General features: G+C 23.3%; 11 protein-coding genes across 11 annotated transcripts; 5 read left to right on the top strand and 6 right to left on the bottom strand.

Moving 5' to 3' along the window:
• Window positions 1–148: 148 nt before the first annotated feature.
• oplah (5-oxoprolinase) lies at window positions 149–4,113 on the top strand (the record flags this gene model as incomplete). Its single annotated transcript, XM_634859.2, has 2 exons — window positions 149–709; window positions 877–4,113. The coding sequence occupies 2 exons, from the start codon at window positions 149–151 to the stop codon at window positions 4,111–4,113; spliced, it is 3,798 nt and encodes a 1,265-aa protein (XP_639951.2).
• Window positions 4,114–4,307: 194 nt separating this feature from the next.
• On the bottom strand, window positions 4,308–5,426 carry vamp7A (vesicle-associated membrane protein 7; the record flags this gene model as incomplete). Its single annotated transcript, XM_634858.1, has 4 exons — window positions 4,308–4,361; window positions 4,438–4,598; window positions 4,789–5,123; window positions 5,326–5,426. 4 exons carry the CDS (start codon window positions 5,424–5,426, stop codon window positions 4,308–4,310), a joined length of 651 nt encoding a protein of 216 aa, XP_639950.1.
• Window positions 5,427–6,499: 1,073 nt separating this feature from the next.
• On the top strand, window positions 6,500–6,776 carry DDB_G0284949 (hypothetical protein; the record flags this gene model as incomplete). The annotated part of the gene is made up of 2 exons (XM_634857.1): window positions 6,500–6,594; window positions 6,740–6,776. 2 exons carry the CDS (start codon window positions 6,500–6,502, stop codon window positions 6,774–6,776), a joined length of 132 nt encoding a protein of 43 aa, XP_639949.1.
• Window positions 6,777–7,177: 401 nt separating this feature from the next.
• Window positions 7,178–8,318, bottom strand: ucr (ubiquinol-cytochrome-c reductase subunit; the record flags this gene model as incomplete). The annotated part of the gene is made up of 2 exons (XM_634856.2): window positions 7,178–7,782; window positions 8,279–8,318. Coding segments are annotated over 2 exons (645 nt in total), but the record flags the coding sequence as incomplete, so codon positions are not given.
• An 817-nt stretch (window positions 8,319–9,135) lies between these two features.
• Window positions 9,136–11,765, top strand: fsjC (rRNA methyltransferase; the record flags this gene model as incomplete). The annotated part of the gene is made up of 2 exons (XM_634855.1): window positions 9,136–9,311; window positions 9,440–11,765. 2 exons carry the CDS (start codon window positions 9,136–9,138, stop codon window positions 11,763–11,765), a joined length of 2,502 nt encoding a protein of 833 aa, XP_639947.1.
• Window positions 11,766–12,450: 685 nt separating this feature from the next.
• Window positions 12,451–14,731, top strand: DDB_G0284943 (hypothetical protein; the record flags this gene model as incomplete). Its single annotated transcript, XM_634854.1, has 3 exons — window positions 12,451–13,320; window positions 13,447–14,102; window positions 14,176–14,731. 3 exons carry the CDS (start codon window positions 12,451–12,453, stop codon window positions 14,729–14,731), a joined length of 2,082 nt encoding a protein of 693 aa, XP_639946.1.
• A 129-nt stretch (window positions 14,732–14,860) lies between these two features.
• DDB_G0284941 (thioredoxin domain-containing protein) lies at window positions 14,861–15,360 on the bottom strand (the record flags this gene model as incomplete). The annotated part of the gene is made up of 2 exons (XM_634853.1): window positions 14,861–15,119; window positions 15,239–15,360. The coding sequence occupies 2 exons, from the start codon at window positions 15,358–15,360 to the stop codon at window positions 14,861–14,863; spliced, it is 381 nt and encodes a 126-aa protein (XP_639945.1).
• A 554-nt stretch (window positions 15,361–15,914) lies between these two features.
• DDB_G0284939 (thioredoxin domain-containing protein) lies at window positions 15,915–16,431 on the bottom strand (the record flags this gene model as incomplete). Its single annotated transcript, XM_634852.1, has 2 exons — window positions 15,915–16,164; window positions 16,286–16,431. The coding sequence occupies 2 exons, from the start codon at window positions 16,429–16,431 to the stop codon at window positions 15,915–15,917; spliced, it is 396 nt and encodes a 131-aa protein (XP_639944.1).
• A 201-nt stretch (window positions 16,432–16,632) lies between these two features.
• On the top strand, window positions 16,633–17,323 carry DDB_G0285057 (hypothetical protein; the record flags this gene model as incomplete). Its single annotated transcript, XM_634851.1, has 3 exons — window positions 16,633–16,647; window positions 16,751–16,965; window positions 17,035–17,323. The coding sequence occupies 3 exons, from the start codon at window positions 16,633–16,635 to the stop codon at window positions 17,321–17,323; spliced, it is 519 nt and encodes a 172-aa protein (XP_639943.1).
• A 257-nt stretch (window positions 17,324–17,580) lies between these two features.
• Window positions 17,581–18,956, bottom strand: DDB_G0284937 (rhomboid family protein; the record flags this gene model as incomplete). Its single annotated transcript, XM_634850.1, has 3 exons — window positions 17,581–17,994; window positions 18,184–18,323; window positions 18,485–18,956. The coding sequence occupies 3 exons, from the start codon at window positions 18,954–18,956 to the stop codon at window positions 17,581–17,583; spliced, it is 1,026 nt and encodes a 341-aa protein (XP_639942.1).
• A 281-nt stretch (window positions 18,957–19,237) lies between these two features.
• DDB_G0284935 (hypothetical protein) lies at window positions 19,238–20,305 on the bottom strand (the record flags this gene model as incomplete). The annotated part of the gene is made up of 1 exon (XM_634849.1): window positions 19,238–20,305. One exon carries the CDS (start codon window positions 20,303–20,305, stop codon window positions 19,238–19,240), a length of 1,068 nt encoding a protein of 355 aa, XP_639941.1.
• Between the last annotated feature and the right edge of the window lie 659 nt (window positions 20,306–20,964).

Genomic DNA, 20,964 nt, shown 5'->3' with positions numbered 1-20,964 from the left:
ATATTATAAACTTGTGATTGTTCACAATTTTTTTTTTTAATTTTTTTTTAATTTTTTTTTTTAATTTTTTTTAATTAATTTCATTATCATTCACACAAATACCCAAGTAAATTTTTTTATTTTTTTTTTTTTTATTTTAAATCTCAAAATGACAATTGATAAATTAAAGAAATCAATTAAATTTAATATTGATAGAGGTGGTACATTCACAGATATTTATGCAGAATTTCCTTATGAACCATATTATATTGTCGAGAAATTATTATCAGTGGATCCAGAGAATTACTCTGATGCACCACGTGAAGGTATTAGAAGAATATTGGAACGTATTCAAGGTAAATCCATATCAAAAGAAAATGTTGATACCTATGCAATTAAATCAATTCGTATGGGTACAACTGTTGGAACCAATGCTTTGTTAGAGAGAAAAGGTGAAAAGGTACTATTGGTAACATCAAAAGGTTTTAGAGATCTCTTACAAATTGGTAATCAATCAAGACCAAAAATATTTGAATTAAATATTACAAAACCAGAACTTATCTATAATTCTGTGGTTGAACTTGATGAAAGAGTTCAAATTGTTACAAATGATCAAGTTTTAAATGATATCAAATTAGAGTCTCCAAATTCTTTAAAAAAAGGTACAACTGGTGATTATATTAAAGTTTTAGAAATTCCAAATAGAGATAAAATTAAATCTGAATTATTGGTAAGTTTTTTGATTAAAAAAAAAAAAAACAAAATTCTATTTTTAGAATTTCCAAAAAAAACTTTTTTCCAATTTTTTTTTTTTTTCCTAATCCAGTCAAAAAAAAAAAAAAAAAAAAAAAGAAATTGATAAAATTATTAATACCACAAAAAAAAAAAAAAAAAAAGAAATATTTTGTTAAAGGTATAAAATCAATTGCAGTTGTATTTATTCATTCATATACATTTCATGATCATGAATTATTAGTTGGTGAAATTGCAAAAGAGATTGGATTTGAGCATATTTCATTATCACATCAATTAATGCCAATGATTAAAGCAGTACCAAGAGGTTTAACAAGTTGTGTAGATGCATATTTGACACCATTAATTGAATTGTATATTAAAAACTTTACAAAAGGATTCGATAGTAATATTGGTGATGTTGATATTTCATTTATGATGAGTGATGGTGGTTTATGTCCAGTTGATTCATTTAGAGGTTTTAGATCAATTTTATCAGGTCCAGCTGGTGGTGTAGTTGGTTATTCAAAAACTACTTCAACTGTAATTGAATCACATAAAAACAACAATGGCAATAATGAAATTAAACAACAACCAATAATTGGATTTGATATGGGTGGTACATCAACAGATGTTAGTAGATATAATGGAACATTGGATCATGTTTTTGAAACTGAAATATCAGGATTAACAATTCAAGCACCACAATTAGATATTCATACAGTTGCGGCAGGTGGTGGTAGTAGATTATTCTTTAAGAGTGGTTTATTTTTAGTTGGTCCTGAATCAGTTGGTGCACATCCTGGTCCGGTTTGTTATAAAAAGAATGGTCAATTGGCTATTACTGATGCAAATTTATTATTGGGTAGATTATTACCAGAATACTTCCCACCCATTTTTGGTCCAAATCAAAATGAACCATTGGATTTAGAGGCAACCAAAAAGGCATTTAAAGAGTTGACCGATGAAATCAATCAATTTCAACAAAACAATAATTTACCACTAATGACAGAGGATCAAGTTGCTTTTGGTTTCATTAGAGTTGCAAATGAAGCAATGTGTAGACCCATTAGAAACATTACAGAGGCAAAAGGATTCGATTGTTCTCAGCATGTTCTTGCATGTTTTGGTGGTGCAGGCGGCCAACATTCATGCAGTATCGCTCAAAATTTAGGTATGCCAAAAGTTTTCATTCATAGATTCTCTGGAATTTTAAGTGCCTATGGTTTAGGTTTGGCCGATTTGGTTATTGATACTCAAGAACCATGTTCCTTAATCTATAATAAAGAGAATAAATCAACCTTTGAAAAACAATTAAACCAATTGAAAGAAAATGCAAAACAACAACTCTTGAATAAAGGTTTCCCTGAAGAGGAAATATTTTGTGAAGGTTTTCTAAATTTAAGATTCTCTGGTACTGATACAGCAATGATGATTAAAACACCCGATAATCATGACTATGAAGCTGAATTTAAAAGCAACTATAAGAGAGAATTTGGTTTCCTTATTTTAGGTCGTGACTTATTAATTGATGATATTAGAGTTAGAGTACACGCACGTGGCTCCGATTTAAATTCTCTTAGAATCAATGATTCAACTGGTGAACCATTAAAACCTGAAACCATTCAAAAATGTTATTTTGAATCTGTTGGTAGAATTGATACACCAATTTATCTTTTAAAGTCATTGTGTGGTGGTGATTCAATCGATGGTCCAGCTATCATTATTGATAATACAACTACAATCGTGGTTGAACCAAATTGTAAAGCAAATATTTTAAAACCATCAGGTAACATTGAAATTCTAATTGGTGGTGGTAAAAGTAAAACAGTTACCACAGAATTAGACCCAATTATGTTATCTGTATTCTCTCATCGTTTTATGAGTATTGCTGAACAAATGGGTAAAATAATCATTCGTACCTCAATCTCTACAAACATTAAAGAACGTTTAGATTTTAGTTGTGCTTTATTTAGTCCTGATGGTGGTTTAGTTGCAAATGCTCCAGCAATTCCAATTCATGTAGGTAGTATGCAAAATGCTGTTAAATATCAAGTTGAAACTTTAGGTTCCAATTGGAAAGAGGGTGAAGTAGTTTTATCAAACCATCCACAAGCTGGTGGTAGTCATTTACCAGATTTAACGGTAATGACACCAGTTTATCATAAAGGTGAAATTGTATTTTTCGTTGCATCTCGTGGACATCATGCAGATATTGGTGGAATTACTCCAGGTTCAATGCCACCCTTTTCAAAGAGTATCTCTGAAGAGGGTGCAGCAATCATGTCATTAAAGATTGTAAAGGATGGTCATTTCCAAGAAGAGGCAGTTAGAAAAACATTTGAAAAATCACGTAATCTCTCTGATAATATCAGTGATTTGAAAGCACAAATCGCTGCAAATCATAAAGGTATTCAATTGATGCAAGAGCTAATCAATCATTATGGTTTGGATGTTGTTCATGCCTATATGTATCATATTCAAAAGAATGCTGAATTAGCTGTTAGAGATATGTTATATGATATTTCAATTTCAAATAATTTAAAACCACTCGATACACTTATTTCCACCGATTATATGGATGATGGTTCAAAGATTGAATTAAAGTTAACCATTGATCGTGAGAAAAAGTCTGCAATTTTCGATTGGAGTGGATCAGGTGTTGAAGTATATGGCAATACAAATGCACCAACGTCAATTACACTATCTGCTACCATCTATAGTCTCAGAGCAATGGTAAAGAGTGAAATACCATTAAATCAAGGTTGTTTAGCTCCAATTTTAACCGTAATCCCACCAGGCTCAATTTTAAATCCATCATTTGATTCTGCTGTCGTAGGAGGTAATGTTTTAACAAGTCAACGTTTAACCGATGTTATTTTATCTGCATTTGGTGCTTGTGCCAATAGTCAAGGCTGTATGAATAATTTAACTTTTGGTGATGAAACATTGGGTTACTATGAAACTATTGCTGGTGGTACAGGTGCTGGTCCAAATTTTAATGGTTTCACTGCTGTTCAATCTCATATGACCAATACAAGAATCACTGATGTTGAAATTATGGAAAAACGTTATCCAGTAATCGTTAAAGAATTTAGTGTTAGATATGGTTCAGGTGGTGATGGTAAATTTAAAGGTGGTGATGGTGTAGTCAGAGAAATTCAATTCTTAAAAAATTTCACAGTAAGTATCCTATCAGAACGTCGTTCATTACAACCACGTGGACTAATGGGTGGTGAAAATGCTGAAAGAGGTTTAAATTTAGTTTTAAAAAATAATGGAAAATATATTAATATTGGTAGTAAAAACTCAATCAACATTGAAAGAAATGAATCAATTATAATTTTTACTCCAGGTGGAGGTGGTTTTGGTCAAAAAGATTCAATGATAACTGATAATTAAAAAAAAGAAAAAAAAAAAAAAATAGAATAAAAAATAATATAAATCAAATTTAAATAACTATTTTTGTACAATCCAAGAATTTATTTTTAATTTTTTTTTTCTTTTTTGAAATTTTATTTTTTTATTTTTTCTATAAAAAGTCTTTTTTTTTTTTTTTTTTGATTTCCAGTGTAAAAGTTTTGATAGGGATTTATTTAAATTACTTTGAAATATTTTAAGAGAGCAAGGGTAATTACAGCAATTAAAATCTATAAAAGAAAAGAGAATTAGTAATTGATTTTAATTTTAATTTTTTTTTTTTTTTTTTTTTTTAGGTAAACTTACACAAACAACTAAACCAATTGCAATTGCTAATTTTTTATTTTGCCACCAAAGTTTTCTTTTTAAAGCAACAGAGTTACTTTTAAAAACAAATGATTCTGATTGAAGTCTTTCAGTTTTATCTACAATAATTTCAATCTTTTCACCTCTGTGAATTGTCTTTTCTATATTTTTTGGAAAATTAAAATAATTAATTTGTTAATGTCTGATGATGTAACCACAGGTCGGAAAACCTTTTAAAAAAATTAAAAAAAAATATCTTTTCCAATTTTTTAAAAAAAAAAACGCCCCACACAACAATAATATTTGATGATGTGGACAACATATAAAAAAAAAAAAAAAAAAAAAACCTACCTATAGCATCAGTTAAAGCACCTTTAGCTTCTGATACTTGATCCATAACTAAATTCATTTTGTTCGATTTTGGATTTGAGTAATATTTCATACGTTCCTCTAAAACTCTAATGAATGGGTCGTATGTAGCTGTTGGTGAATTTTGAGAAAATGATTGTCCATATGAACGAATGAATTGTTGTCTAATATCTGATAAAAATTCTGATGGTATTTGAACTCCTAATTTCTCGTGACATAAACATAAAAACGCTAAATCATTCTCTGAAATATAGTGAAAATTATGATTCTCTGATGTGTAAATCTTTTTACTTGTTGGTGGAATCTTTGTGATAAGTCTATTGATAAAAAAAGTTGATAAATTGTTGTATTATTGTTATTGTTATTGTTATTGTTATTGTTATTATTGTATTTATATAGTTATTTATAAATTATCATTTAGAATTGATGTTGTGTTTTATATTTAAGTTTAAATTATTAGTATTGAATTTATTTAAAGATTTTTTTATTTTTATTTTTATTTTATTGAATTTCTCTTACCTTCTTGCTAAATCAATAAAATTACCATTTGCAATTTTATGTTCTACTAAACAAACACCTTTATAACTAACACAGGCGTAGAGGATATCAGTTTGTGACATTTTTATTTATTTCTTTTCTTATGTGTTTTATTAATATTTAAATTAATTGCAATGTTGATTTTATTTTTCTGTTTTACTATTTGTAATATTATATATATATATTAATATTAAAAAAAATTTAAAATGATACAAATAATTAAAATTTTAAAAAAAAATAAAAAAAAATTAAAATTAAAAATAAAAAAATAAATAATTAAGTTTTATCCCCAAAAAAAAAAAAAAAAAAAAAAAAAAAAAAAAAAAAAAAAAAAAAAAAAAAAAAAAAATTAAAAAAACAAAAATAAAAAAAAAAAAATTTTTGTCACATAAAAAAATATCAACCGAACGCAACAAAATCTTTAAAATTCAAAAAGAAAATATTTTCCAAATTAAATTGATAAAATTGGAAGTTTTCTTAACCTTAAAAATTAAGATGAATAATAATAAATAAATAAATTAAAACATTTTTTTTTTTGATCAAAAAAAATAATAAAAAAAAAAATCAATAAAATAAATTTAAAAATACATAAAATTTATAAAGACTCTAGATTTTAAAAACAAAAAATAAAAAATAAAATGGTAAAGATTTTGTTAACATTAATAAAATTAATATAATTTTTTAAAAAAATATATAAATATAAACACAAAACAATTATTTTCAGCAATGGTTTTTTTTAAAAAAAAAAATAAAATAAAATAAATACATATATATAAACACAAAACAATTATTTAAATAATGGTCTAATTACATTTCCTATAAAATCTTTTGTCTCCTAATTTGGTCTTTTTTAATTAAATTTTTGATTTATAATTTCATTTTTTAATCTTCTTTTTCTTAGTTTGGTTTTTTAATTATTTTTTTTGTACTACCCAAATACAAATTATATTTTTTAATTTTTTTTTTTTTTTTTTTTTTCTCCAAACCCAAATATTCATAAATAGTTATATATATATATATATATATATATATATATATATATATATATATATATATATATATATATATAAAATAAAAAGAAAATTTACTTTTTTGGTATCAAATTTAGTGGAATAGTTTAACAAAAAAATAAAAAAAAAAAAAAAAAAATTTTAGTATGGAACCAGAAAAAATTGTTGAAGGAAGAGTTGGTCAAGAATATGAAGTCAGTGATAACTATAAAGGCACCTGGAAAGAAGCTGAAGGAAATTAGTAAGCGGACAACCAACCAAAGATACCACCACTGTTGTTGAAAGACCAGATTTTAGAAAAGTTAACGAAAACGATCCAGTTTTCCCAAGTACTAAATAATCACGGTTATTTTTAAAATTTCCTGAAATAGTTTTAAAATTTTTAGTTCAAAATCCAATAAAAACTCATTTTTAGATAGATAAAATATAATTTTCAATTATTTTTTTTTTTTTTCTTTTTTTTTTTTTTAATTAAATTTTATTTTTATTTTTTTATTCTCTCGCATTATTTAAGAAAAAGTAAATTAAAGAGTTTTTTTTTTTTTTTTTTTTTTTTTGTATTGTTTTTTTGTAATTTAACAGCTGTACCAAAAATTATTTAAAGATTTATGTACAGCACTATTTTATGTATATATTGAATTTTGTTTTTGGAAAAAAAAAAGTTATTGTTTTTTAAATATTGTGAGTATTATTTTTTTTGATTATTATTATTATTATTATTATTATTATTATTATTATTATTATTATTATTATTATTATTATTACGTGTATTTTTGAAAAAGTATTATTATTATTATATTATTATTTAAATGGAATATTTAAATTTATTCATCACCAACAATGATTTTATCGGAAGTAATGAATTTATATGGTGGAACGATTAAGTTCATTGGGGCAGGACCCTTTCTAATACGACCAGCGTTATCATAGTGAGAACCATGACATGGACAATACCAACCATTGTAATCACCACCACCTGAAATTGGGATACAACCTAAATGAGTGCAAACACCAACTAAAATAATCCATTCTGGTACTTTTGAACGAGCGTTATCAGCTTGTGGATCTGGGAGTGTTGATAATTGGACAGCTTGTGATTCAGAGATTTCTTCAGCGGATCTGTGACGAATGAATAATGGTTTACCTCTCCACTTTACAACAACAGCGGTTGATTCTGGGATACCACTAAGATCAACTTCAACTGATGATAAGGCAAGAATATCTTGACCTGGTGACATTGTACTTAATGCTGTGACAACAGTGTTCTTGGCAATAGCTGCTAAACCAGCACCAGCACCACCTACAACTAAATAAGCAAATCCACGGTTCTCTGGATCAACTTCATTCTTTTCTGCTCTATATTTTTCAAAATGTGAAGTTGGGAATGATGTTGTAGAATTAACTGTATTGTATGTAGCAAATGTACGACCTTTTTTTTTTAAATTATAATAATTTTAGTTAGTTTTGAGAATAAAAAAAAAAAAAAAAAAAAAATTAAACAATTTTACTATTATATATAACTCTTTATTTTTTATTTATTTCATTTTTTTTGATTGTATATTATATATTTATTTTATTTTTTTATTTTTTTTTTGTTTTTTTTTTCATAGTGTTTTCATATGAAAAAAAAAAAAATTCCCACTGTTTTTTAACTTTTTTATTTTTTTTTTATGAAAATATTTGTTTTTTTTTTTTTTTTTTTTTTAAATACTTTCACTTTGTTTGCTGTTTGATTATTATTCTAATGAATGTGGTTGATTGTGAAATTAAAAATAAAATAAAATAAAAAAAGTATTCTTTTTAAAAAAAAAAAAAAAAAATATTTAAAAAAAAAAATGTGAACATATTGTTGTAATAAAGATAAAAAACAGATAATAATTTTTTTTTAAAAAAAAAAAAAATCAAAAAAAAGTGTGTGTACTTACAGTTTTTAACTAAAGATGGTTTAAAAAATCTGCTGGTCCTTTTTTTAATTTTTATAATTTAAAAAACCAAGTTTTTTTTTAATTTTTTTCCCACCATTTAATCGAACGAATGATGTTGGGGGGTTATTGAGTCTCTGAAGGGTATTTTCCCCCAATTAAAAAATGAAAAAAAATGAAAAAAAAAAAAAAATTGAAAAAAAAAAAAAAAAAACATTTTTTTTTTTTTTTTTTTTTTTTTTTTTTTTTTTTTTTTTTTTTTTTTGCACAGAAAATCAAAATTTTTTGAATTTCGAAAAAAAAAATAAAATGTAAAAAAAAAAAAAATTAAATTATTGATTTTTTGTTTTTATTTCTTAATTATTATTTATTATTTTTCATTTAAATATTTAGTTTAATTTATTTATGATCTTTATTCAAATATTCATTAAAAAAATTTTTAAAAAAAAAACAAAAATAAAATAAAATAAATTAAAGTAAAGTAACCAAATCTCATTTTTTTTAAAATTTTCATTTTTTATTTTTATTATTATTATTTTTGTAAAAAAAAAAAAAAATTTTGGTTAAGAATTATTTGGTTCAAAAATAACCATTTAAAATTAATTATCTTTTATTTATTATCTAATCATTTTAATTTTTATTTTTTTTTAATTTTTTTTTTTTATTTTTTTGAATTTTTTTTTTTTTAATTTTTTTTAATTTTTTTTTTAAGAAAAAAAAACGAACGGATCCGTAAAATTGATTTGTTTTTTTTTTTATTATTTTTTTTTTTTTTACAAAATTTTTTTATTTTTTTTTTTCTCTTCTTAAATATTTATTCCTGTATTAATAAATATAGATACACATATATATAAACTAAAATGGGTCAAAAGAAAAAGAAGTTAGCCAAGGGTCGTTTAGATAAGTTTTACTATATGGCCAAAGAGCAAGGTTATAGATCTCGTGCTGCTTTCAAATTAATTCAATTAAATAAAAAATACAATTTTTTGGGTACCGCAAAAGCTTGTTTAGATCTTTGTGCTGCACCAGGTGGTTGGTAAGTTTTTATTATTATTATTATTATTATTTTATTAAAAATATAAATATTATAAATAAATAAATATTAATCTCGTTTTTTTTTTTTTATTTTTTATTTTTTATTTTTTTATTTTTATTATTATATAGGATGCAAGTTGCATCAAAATATATGCCAGTTCAATCATTAATTGTTGGTGTAGATTTAGTACCAATTAGACAAGTTAGAAATTGTATTGGTTTAACAGAAGATATTACAACACAAAAGTGTAGAACAGAGATTAAAAAAGCATTGAAAACATGGAAAGTTGATGTATGTTTACATGATGGTGCACCAAATATGGGTACATCATGGGTACAAGATGCATATCAACAAGCGGAATTAACTTTACATGCATTAAAGTTGGCAACTGAATTCCTTACTACTGGTGGTTGGTTTGTAACTAAAGTTTTCAGAGGCTCAGATTATAATTCATTGATTTGGGTATTCAACAAACTCTTTAAAAAAGTTGAATCTACTAAACCACCATCATCACGTAATGCATCAGCAGAGATTTTCGTAGTTTGTCAAGGCTTTTTGAATCCAAAGAGAATCGATCCAAAATTATTAGATCCAAAATTCGTTTTCAAGGAGATTCAAGAAGTTAAGAAAGTCGATGTTCTTTCAGAGAAGAAAAAAGTCAATAGAGCTGGTTACGAAGATGGCGTCACAGTATTGTATAAAAAAGGTTTCATTTCAGATTTTGTCAATAGTAATGAACATCTTCAAGATCTTGCAAATTTCAATGCCTTTGAATTTGATGAAGCCGCAAAAATCTTTGAACAACATGAATTGACCACACCAGAGATTAAAGAGTTGGTTAAAGATTTGAAAGTTTTAAATAAAAATGATTTCCAAAAAATCATTAAATGGAAGAAAGCTATGGCTGCCTATAAAGAGAAATTGGATAATCCAGATGAGGAAGAGACCGAGAAACCAGAGGAAAAGAAAGAATTAACCGCCGAAGAAATGGAAGAGAATTTGCAAGAGGAGATGAAGGAGTACTTGGCTTTGGTTGAAAAGAAAAAGAGAAAAGAAAAGAAGAGACAAAATGAATTAAAACGTAAACATCAAAGAAAGATTGAATTAACAATGCATATTCCAGGTGATAAAATTGAAGAAACTACCGATGGTGATTTATATTCAATGAAGGGTAAAGATGAATTTGATGAAGATATTGTAGCTGATCATAGTGATATCAGTTCTGATGAATTTGATTCAGATGATTCTGACGATGATGACGACGATGACAACAATGGTGATTCAAAATTAATTGATGATGATGAATATCTTGAACAACAATTAGATGAACAATATAAATTATATCAACAAAGAATTAGAAAGAAAGCAGCAAAATTAGATGATGTTAAAGTTAAAAAAGATAAAATCGGTCAAGATGGTTATAATGAAGATGATGAAGAATTTGTTGAAGAACAAGAAGAATCAAATCCATTATTAGTTGGTAATAAACGTAAAGAACCAGATGCTCAAGCTGTTAGTTCATTATTTTTTGATAATGAATTATTTGGTGGTGTTGAATATAGAAATCCAGGTGATTCTGAATCCGAACCAGAACAAGATGGCGACGACGACCAAGATGATGAAAATAATAAACCAATTGATATTAGTAAATTAAAGAAACAAAAACCACAAGCTGCTCAACCAATTACAAAGAAACAAAAAACTACAAACAGTGCTGAATTTGGTAAACAAAAGAGTAAATATCAAAAGAATCCAACATTGGATGATAAAGATGATCAAGATGATGATGATGATAAAGGAAATAGCATTAAAGGTTTCGAAGAAGTACCAGTTCAAGAAGAGGTTGAATATGAATCAGACTCGGATGAAGATATTGATGATAAAATTAAAACTAAAGCATTGGGTGAATTCTTGATTAGAAAGAAATCAAGACAAGATTTAATCGATGATTCATTTAATAAATATGCATTCAATGATACAGGTTTACCAAATTGGTTCACTGATGATGAAAATCGTCATAATAAAGCTCAAACTCCACTCACCAAAGAAATGGTCGATGAAATTAGAAGAAAGATTAAAGAAATTGATGATCGTCCAATCAAGAAGATCGCAGAGGCTAAGGCTAGAAAGAAGTATCGTCTTGGTAAGAAAATGGAGAAAACTCGTGACAAGGCAAGTAGTATCGTTGATAATCCAGAAATGTCCAATCGTGAGAAATCTAAAGCCATTGAAAAACTTTACTCTGGTACTGATAAGAAGAATATGAAACCAAAGAAGATCATCATGATTGCTAAAAAATCAAAAACTGCTGGTGGTGGTACTGGTAAATACAAGATCGTTGATAAACGTATGAAGAAAGATTTAAGAGCTCAAAAGAATAAATTAAAAACTGTTGGACGTTCAAAAGATTCTTCTAAAAAGTCAAAACCAAGTGGTGGTAAAAATAAGAAATAAAAAAAAAAAAAATAAAAAAAAAGAATTAATAAGAAAAAAAAAAAAAAAAAAAAAAAATCAAGCAATAAAAAAAAAAAAAAAAATTTTAAAACTAAATTTCTTAAAATATTTTATATATTTATTTATTTACGATAATTGGATAAAAAGAATAATCAAAAAAAAATGATCAAATATAAATCAGGTTTTTTTTGAGATACTCATTTTAATTTGTTGGATGGGTTATTATTATTTTTTTTATTTATCAAATTTAATTTTTTTTTTTTTTTGTTTGGTGAAATATTATATTTAAAATATCTATCAAAATTGTGTTATTACGGGAAATTCTTAAAAAATTTTTATTTTTTTTTTTAATTTTTCGTTAACACACTAACTGTGGTGTCATTTTTTTTTTTTAAAACAAATTAATTTTTCATTTTTTTTTTTTTTTTTATTTTTTTTTTATTTTTAATTTTTTTTTTATTATTTTTTTGTCAACCACCTAGTCACCAGACCTTTTAATTTATATTTTATTTTCCAATCGATTACATTATAATAGTATTATTAGTAATAACAATAATAATAATAGTAATAGTAATAATATATAATAACAATAATAATTTAGATTCAAAATAAAAATAGACAAATAATAAAAAAAAAAAAAAAAAAAAAAAAAAAAAAATTTATCAACCCACACACCATAACAATAATGACAAAAGGAGATTTCATTAGATTGGAAGATTCAAATAGCGTTAGTAATGGCAATGAAAATAATATTAACCAATATGATAGTGAATTTTCAGAAGAAGGTACAGCATCCATTGGATCAAATAGTGGTGCCATTATAATGAATCAAAGTAAAGAGGATATAAACATGTCTGGAGAAATTGAAGAATTTAATGATGACAGTCAAAGTTTAATTTCACCACCAAAAACTTCAATAGATATTCAACAACAGCAACAACAAGAAGAACAACAAGAAGAAGAAGAAGAGGAAGATTATCAAAATATAAAATCATCTAATAGAAGTAATAATAATAATAATAATAATAGTAATTATATACCGAATAATAATAGTAATAATAATAATATCAACTATAATAATAATAATATTAATGTAATTGGTAGTTATAGCGATGACAATAATGAATATGATGATGATAATATATATGGTAAAAATTTTAAAAATAAACATCAACAATCATTTAACGAATTTACATTAACATTGGATGATAATGGAGTTAATGAATTGAATGAAAGTGATTTTATAACATCGATGGATGATAGTGGTTATATTGCCCCTTTCAGTCAATATATTAAAAAGAACTATAATAATAATATCTATGAAAGAATACTGGAACAATGTGAAAAGATTAAAATTGATGCTTCAATGCATAGATCTGAATTAATCTTAACTTCAGCTTATTTATTTTGTTTTGTAGCTTTAGGTATTAGTGTTGGTTCTTTAGGTCCAACATTACATAGTTTCACTTATCATTTACATGCTTCAACTGATCAAGTTGGTTATTTTTTTTCTGCAAGAGGTCTTGGTTATTTTATATTTTCATTAGGTTGTAGAGTAAGTAATAATAATAATAATTATTATTATTATTATTATTATTGTTATTATTACATAATCATATATCCTATTTATTTTTTAATTTACTAAATTATTATTATTTATTTTATTTTTTAAAAAAAATAGTTTTTAGATAGGGTTAAAAATAATAATTTAGTAATTGCAGGTTGTGTTATATTAATGTCAATATCATTATTATTAATACCATTAAGTAAGAATATTTGGTTAACAGCATTTTTATTCATGTTGGAGGGTGGAGGTGCAGGATTAATCGATTCAAGTTTAAATACATTAATAGTTTGGGTATGGAAGGAAAAAGTTAACCCATTCATGCAACTTTTACATTTTTCTTTTGGTCTTGGAGCTTTTGTTGCACCTTTATTTGTTGCAGGAATGTCTGAAAATTCATTATTCACTCAATATTTCGTATTATCAATGGTTATGCTTTCAAGTTTTCTTACTGTTATATTTTTAAAACCTGCAAAACCACCAGTTGTAGAAGATATTGAATTAATACCTTCCACTGGTAATATTGATGATAATAGTAATAATAATAATAATAATAACAGTTCAAATATTGTTGATGATGCAATTACAAACACTATAAATGATAAAATTAATGAATCAACAGATTTAAAGATTAATAATAGTAATAATAATGATATCAGTAGTTCAAAAACAGAAAAAAGATTAAAAATTGAAGTTATAGCTGCAATAGCTGTATTCTTATTTTTTTATGTCGGTGGTGAAAGTGGTTTTGGTGGTTGGATTTGTACATTTAGGTAATTATTATTATTATTATTAATTATTTATCATTATAATTTTAACTAATTTTTTTTTTTTTTTTTAATATAGTATTGAAAATTTAAAATTTGATGAAAAAACAGGAGCATTATTAAATTCAATGTTTTGGGGAAGTTTTACAGTTGGTAGATTAGCAGGAGTTTTTATATCATTGGTAATGTCACCTCAAAAGATGGTTATTATGGATACATTGGGTTGTTTCTTCTTTACACTTTTAATGATATTTTTCCCAAATTCATCAGCTATACTTTGGATATCAACTGCTGGATTGGGTTTAAGTTTAGCATCAATTTTCCCAACTGCGTTCTCTCTCCCTCAAAATTTATCGATACCAGTTACTGGTGAATCAACATCCTATATGGTTATTGGTGCAGTGGCAGGAGAGATCGTAATTCCATGGTTAATTGGTATATGTCAACAATATATTGGTATGCATGTATTACCATGGATTGTGTTATTTACATTATTAATATCTTTAATAATTTATATTTTAATTAATCTTCGTACCATTTATATAAGATCAAGAGGTCAAAATATTAATTTCTCTTTTTCAAATTCAATCGCATTATTAAATCATGTGGTAAATAATAATAATAATAATAAATAAATAAAATAATAAATAAATAAAATAAAAATGAATTTTTAAAAAATATATTATACATTTTATTATTAGTTTTTTTTTTTTTATTTAATTAAGCTTTTTTTTTTTTTTTTTTTTTTTTTTTAGAGTTTTACATTAATATTTTTTTTTATGTTCAGTTTCAATGTGATTTAAAAATTCAAGGATATGGCTTTTACTACGGAATGGACCAGTATGTTTTTTTAAGAAATTACCATTTGAAAAACCAATTATAGTTGGAAAACTTTGAATTTTTAAAAGCTTTGCCAATTCATATTCTTCATCGAAATCAATTGTTACTAATTCAAATGTATCATTTTTTTCTTTAATTGCTTCAAATAATTCTTTATTTAAAAACTTTGTTGGTGTATAATAACTATATATATAAATAAAGAAAAAAAAAAAATAATAAAAAAAAATGTTAAGAAAAATTTAAAAATCAATAAACATTTTATTATTTTCTATTTTTTAATTTTATTTTATTTTAAAATTTACCATGGCCTAATATCTACAATAACAGGCTTTTTTGATTCAAGTACAAGTTCTTTAAATGAAGTATTTGTTGCAATTTTTTGAGAATTTAAATTTACAATACTTTTACTTATATTTCTAATCATTTTAAAATTTTTATAATTGAGTAACTGATTATTTATTTAAGTCAAGAAGGAATGATTTGTTTATAACCTTTAATAAATTTTTTTAAATTTTTTTTTATTGAATTAAATAATTTTTTTTGTTTTTTTATATTTATTTTTTTATTTTTTTATTTTTTTCTTTTTAAAATTTATTTAATATATTTTTTTTTTTTTTAAATAATTAAAAAAAACTACTTTAGAATAACTAGTGCATTTAAAGTACATTTGGTGGATAAAATTAAATAGATGGGGTGGATAAAAAAAATAAAATAAAATAATTAATTTTATATTTAATCTTTAAACAATTAGATTTTTTTTTTATTTTTTTTGTGGTTTTTTTTTTTTTTTAAATCTGTTTTTTAAAAAATTAACCACCAAAAACTGTTAATTTTAATTAATATTATTAGTATTATTTTTTAAAAATAAATATAAATATAAATTAAAAAAAAAAAATGATAAAAAGGAATTATCCAAATTTTTTTTTTTTTTTTTTTTAATTATTTATTTAATATATTTTTTTTTTTTTTATTTGTTTTTTATTTTTCGCCTAAATGTTCATCAAATTTTTCCAAATGTTTTTTAACTTGGGATGCTGGAATGGCACCTTTGAATTCGAAAACTATTTTGTTATTATGAAAACCAATAACATGTGGAATTGATTGAATTCCAAATTTTTCGTGAAATCCTTCTTCTTCAGATATGTCATATTTATATAAATCACATTTTCCATAATCTTCTACTGCTTTTACTAATACTGGTTCAAGTTGTTTACAAGGTGGACACCATCTATAAAAATAAAATGTTTAGGTTAGTTTTTATTTTTTTAAATTTTTTTTTTTTATCTATACACAAAATTAAAAAGAATAAGAGAAATAGGCAAAAATAAAATTAAAAAAGAAAAACATACGTAGCAAAGAAATCAACAACAACTGGTTTTTTATTGCTTGCAACATATTTATCCCATGTTTCTTTATTAACTTGTGATGTGAAGTTACGAGTTTTTGATAATGAAGATACTGTTACTCTATTTATAAAATTTAAACTTTTTAACATCTTTATATGGATATATATATATTTTTAAAAAATTGAACTTGAATAAATTAAAAATAAAAATAAAAAAAAAATTAATTCAAAAAGATGAAAAAAAAAAATTAATTCAAAAAAGATAAAAAAAAAAAAAAAATGAAAAAAAAAAAAAAATGAAAATAAAAAATGAAAAAAAAAAAAAAATAAAAATAAAAAAAAAAAATAATAATGAAAAATAAACAAGTAAATAAGTAACAATTCGTTCTCGAATAAATTTTTTTTTTTTTTTTTTTTGAATTTTATTTTTCATAAAATTATTTAAATTATATTCCCAATGACCAATAAGGGAGGTTTCTCTCATCATAATTATCATTATAATAATAATAATAATAATATTAATTCAACAGGCAATGGAAGTAATTTAGGAATAGCAACACTAAATAGGGAAAAGATCTGCCCATTCTTATTAAGAGTTTTTATTAAAGAAGGTTCATTTCATAGTCCTAGTGAATTTTCTTCAAGAAATGTACCAGAAAAAGATGAAATTCAAATCTATACATGGTAATTTCATATTTTTTATATTTTTTAATTTTTAATTTATTTATTAATTAATTTATTTATTTAATTTAGGAGAAATGCAACATTAAAAGAAATTACAATTTTAATTAAAGAAACATATAAATTAGCAAGACATAAAGAATCAAAATTTGAATTTGCATTTATTTATCCAGATTCAAGGGGTATATATGTATCGAAACCAATTGGAACAGTATTTTCAAATAAGAAATCTGCTGATGATTTAATAACTTTAGATGATTTATTTTTCAATTATCAATTTTTAGATGTATCATTATCAATACCAGAGTCATCATCCTCTTCAATTTCATCACCAACTTCACCATCTTCTCCAAAAATATAATGACAATAATAATAATAATTACATTAGAAATAATACATTAGACTATAAAATAAAATAAAATAGAATAAAATATCCATTTGGTGTGTATACATGTATATTTATAAAAAATCAAAAAAGAAAAAAATCAAAAGGAATTTCATTTTTATTTTATGAACCAAGAATAAGAATTTTATTATTATTATTATTATTATTATTATTATTATTATTGTTATTTGACTTTTTTTATTTATTTATTTTATTTTATTTTTATTTTATTTTTAAAATCTTCTTCTATTTGCTAAATAATAACCAAGACCATAAAGACCACCACAAAGATGACCAACATGACAAACACCAGTTTGTTTTCTGAAAACTTCATTATATAAATCGTATGCGAAATAGGCAGATACCAAAAGTGCAGCTGGAACTGGAATGATACCATAAATATTGAGGGTCATTCTTGGATATAAACAAGCGAACAGCATTAAAACCCCACTAATTGCTCCTGATGCTCCTAAGGCACGAGTATTTTGTAAACGCTTTTGATCGTAATAATTTTTACTATTATAAAACTTTTGAACTGCTAAAAATCCAACACCTGATAAAATACCTGCACCCATATACATTCCAAAAAATGCTGAACTACCTAACGAATATAAAACATTTGGACCTAATGAATATAATGCAAACATCTAATAAAAAAAATTAATTTCAAAATAATAATAATAATAAATAATAAATAATAATAAATAAATAACTAATAATATTTACATTAAACTAATTTAAATAATAGAGTTGGTAAAGTTAGTATATATTTTTTTTTTTTTTTTTTTTTTTTTTTTTTTTTTTTTTTTTTCAATAATAATAATAATAATACTTACTAATAAATGAAAACCATCAGTGTGAGCAAACATACTTGTCAAAAGAGTTATTGGTTGACTTTTGAAATTATCAAGACTCAACATGAAATTCTTTCCAATCATTCTTTGAAAACTATATGAATCATCACTATTAAGAAACACTAATTTAAAATTTTTAGAAAAAATAAAAATCAAATAATTAATTTGATTTGTTATTCAATTAGTAACAAAAAAAAAATAAAAATAAATAACCATATTAATTTTTTTTTTTTTTTTTTTTTTTTCAATGGTATATTAAAACAAATTGATTATTTTAACTTACTCCAAATAGCAACATTGATACCAATTATAGCATAAATTACAGATGATGATTTCTTTGCCGATTTATAATATTTATCTTTTTTTTCTTGATCCCATTCTCCAGTTTTAAATCCCAATGAACAATTTTCTAAACTTTCAGTATTGGTATTTCTATTGTTTTTGTAATAATTTCTCTTTGATGATGATGATGATGATGATGATGATGATGATGATGATGATGATGATGATGATGATGATGATGATGATGATGATGATTGTAGTAATGATGATAATGAAAAAGAAGGAGATGACGATGATGATGACGATGATGCAAACTCTCTTATTTGAGGGAATGATGTAATGTTAATACCATTTTTAATTTGTTTATTTAATTTTGTAAAGATTAGTTTTTGATTTTGAAAATTTTTTGAATTAAGAATTGAATTTAAATTTATTCTATTGATATTCATAAATTTATTAAATCCTCTATTCATTTTAAATTTTAATTATACTTAATTTTCACAAAAAATATGAAAAAAAAAAAAAACAATTTTTTTATTTTTTAATTTTTTTTTTTTTTTTGTAAATGACAAATTTTTGTGTGTGTTTGTTCTCAAAATAAAAATAAAAAAAATAAAAAATAAATAAATAAATAAATGAAAAGTTTAAAAATATATAATTTTTATTTTATTTTATAAAATTATTTAAATAATAATAATAATGATTGGAATTATTTTTATTTTATTTTTATTTTTATTTTATTTTTTTAATTTTTTTATTTGGAACAATATGTTTTTTTAAAAATTTTGTGATGGGTAGGTGATGGATTTGGAAGTTTATAATCAATGAAATTGGTTGCACCAGTTCCATCATTATCATCACCACTTGTTGCGCCACCAGTAGTTGCAGAGGTAGCAGTTGTAACCTCGGTTGTACTTGAAAAACCACTATTACCACCTGAGGTATCACTTGAAAAACCACTATTACCACCTGAAGTATCACTATTACCACCTGTACTTGATGATATTGATGATTCACCAGTATTTCCAGTACTTGAATCACCAGTATTACCAGTAGTACTACTTGAATCTTCACCACCACTACTTCCACTTCCACTCCCACTTCCACTTCCAAATCCAAATTTTAAATCCACAAATTTATTTTTAATTAAACTTGAAATAGCATTAGCATTACCATTTCCAAATTGCACACATTCTTTAGTTATTGGTTCAACAAATTCAAATTGATTTTTGGTAAATGCTTTATCGTTTATACAATGATATGAAATCTTATTTTTATTGTTTAATTTAACATTTAAATCATTTGTAAAATATTGAATTAATAAAACATCATCATCATTATTATTATTTGAAGAAGAAGAACATTTTTTATCAAATGTAAAACTATTAACAATTGATTTTGCGCTAATATATGGTGAATTCTTTGTAATTGATATTTTGTAGTGGGTTGGTGAAGATAATGAAATCTTTGAATCTAAATTAATATATTCACTTGAAATACATGATCCGATTTTAGTTGTAAATGATGGTTGTAAAATGGTAGTTTTATTTAGATTGCAACTATCGTTATTGTGGTGATTTTTATTTGAATATTTGAAAACTTTCCATTCTATTACATTTTTTGGTTTCAATGTAAATAAATAATTTTGTTGAGAATCAATAGAAGGTAAACATTTTGATAATAAACTTGAATATCCAATACCAATTTCATCACCTACACATTCATCATTTGAATAGGGTATGAAATTTACATATTCATCACCATTGATCCCATTAAATAATAATACACCTATTAATAATATTAATAAAATAAATAATTTCATAGTTTTAATACACTATGTGAATAAATTTAATAAAATAAAAAAAAAAAAAACCTAAAAATTTTTTAAAACCATTTTTTTTATTTAGAAAAGTGTTTTCATTTTTCTAAAAAATAATTAAAAAAAAAAAAAAAAAAAAAAAAAAAAAAAAAAAGATATTTATGTTTCGAAATTTTGGGGGGATTTTTTAAAACGATAATTACGAAAATAGAAATAAAGTTATAAAAATGAATATTTTGTATAATGTTTTTAAAATAGATAGTGAAAGTAAAAAAAAAAAAAAAAAAAATTACATTTAAAAAATTGTAAAAAAAAAAAAAAAAAAAAAAAAAAGGGGTTATAAAGAAATTTGTAAACAGATAAAAAAAAAATAAAAATAAATAAATAAATAAATAAATAAATAAAATAAAAAAGTTGTTGAAATTTTAATTATTTTTGGAAAATATTAAAAAAAAGGGTGGGACAAGTGTCATACACTTTTGGACAACAAAATTTAAAATTAAAAAAAAAATTTTTAAAATAAAAAATAAAAAAAAAAAATTTTTAAAATAAAAAATAGATAAAAAAAAAAAAAAAAAAAAAAAATTTATTTGTGTAAATGTATTTTATAATTTTTTTTTTTTATTAATAATTTTTTTAAACATATAAACATATAAACATAT

Source organism: Dictyostelium discoideum (genome assembly GCF_000004695.1).
Source record: "Dictyostelium discoideum AX4 chromosome 4 chromosome, whole genome shotgun sequence".
NCBI classification, from domain to species: Eukaryota; Evosea; class Eumycetozoa; order Dictyosteliales; family Dictyosteliaceae; genus Dictyostelium; species Dictyostelium discoideum.
Note: the sequence above shows the minus strand (reverse complement) of the source record. Positions and strands in the feature narration are given on the sequence as shown.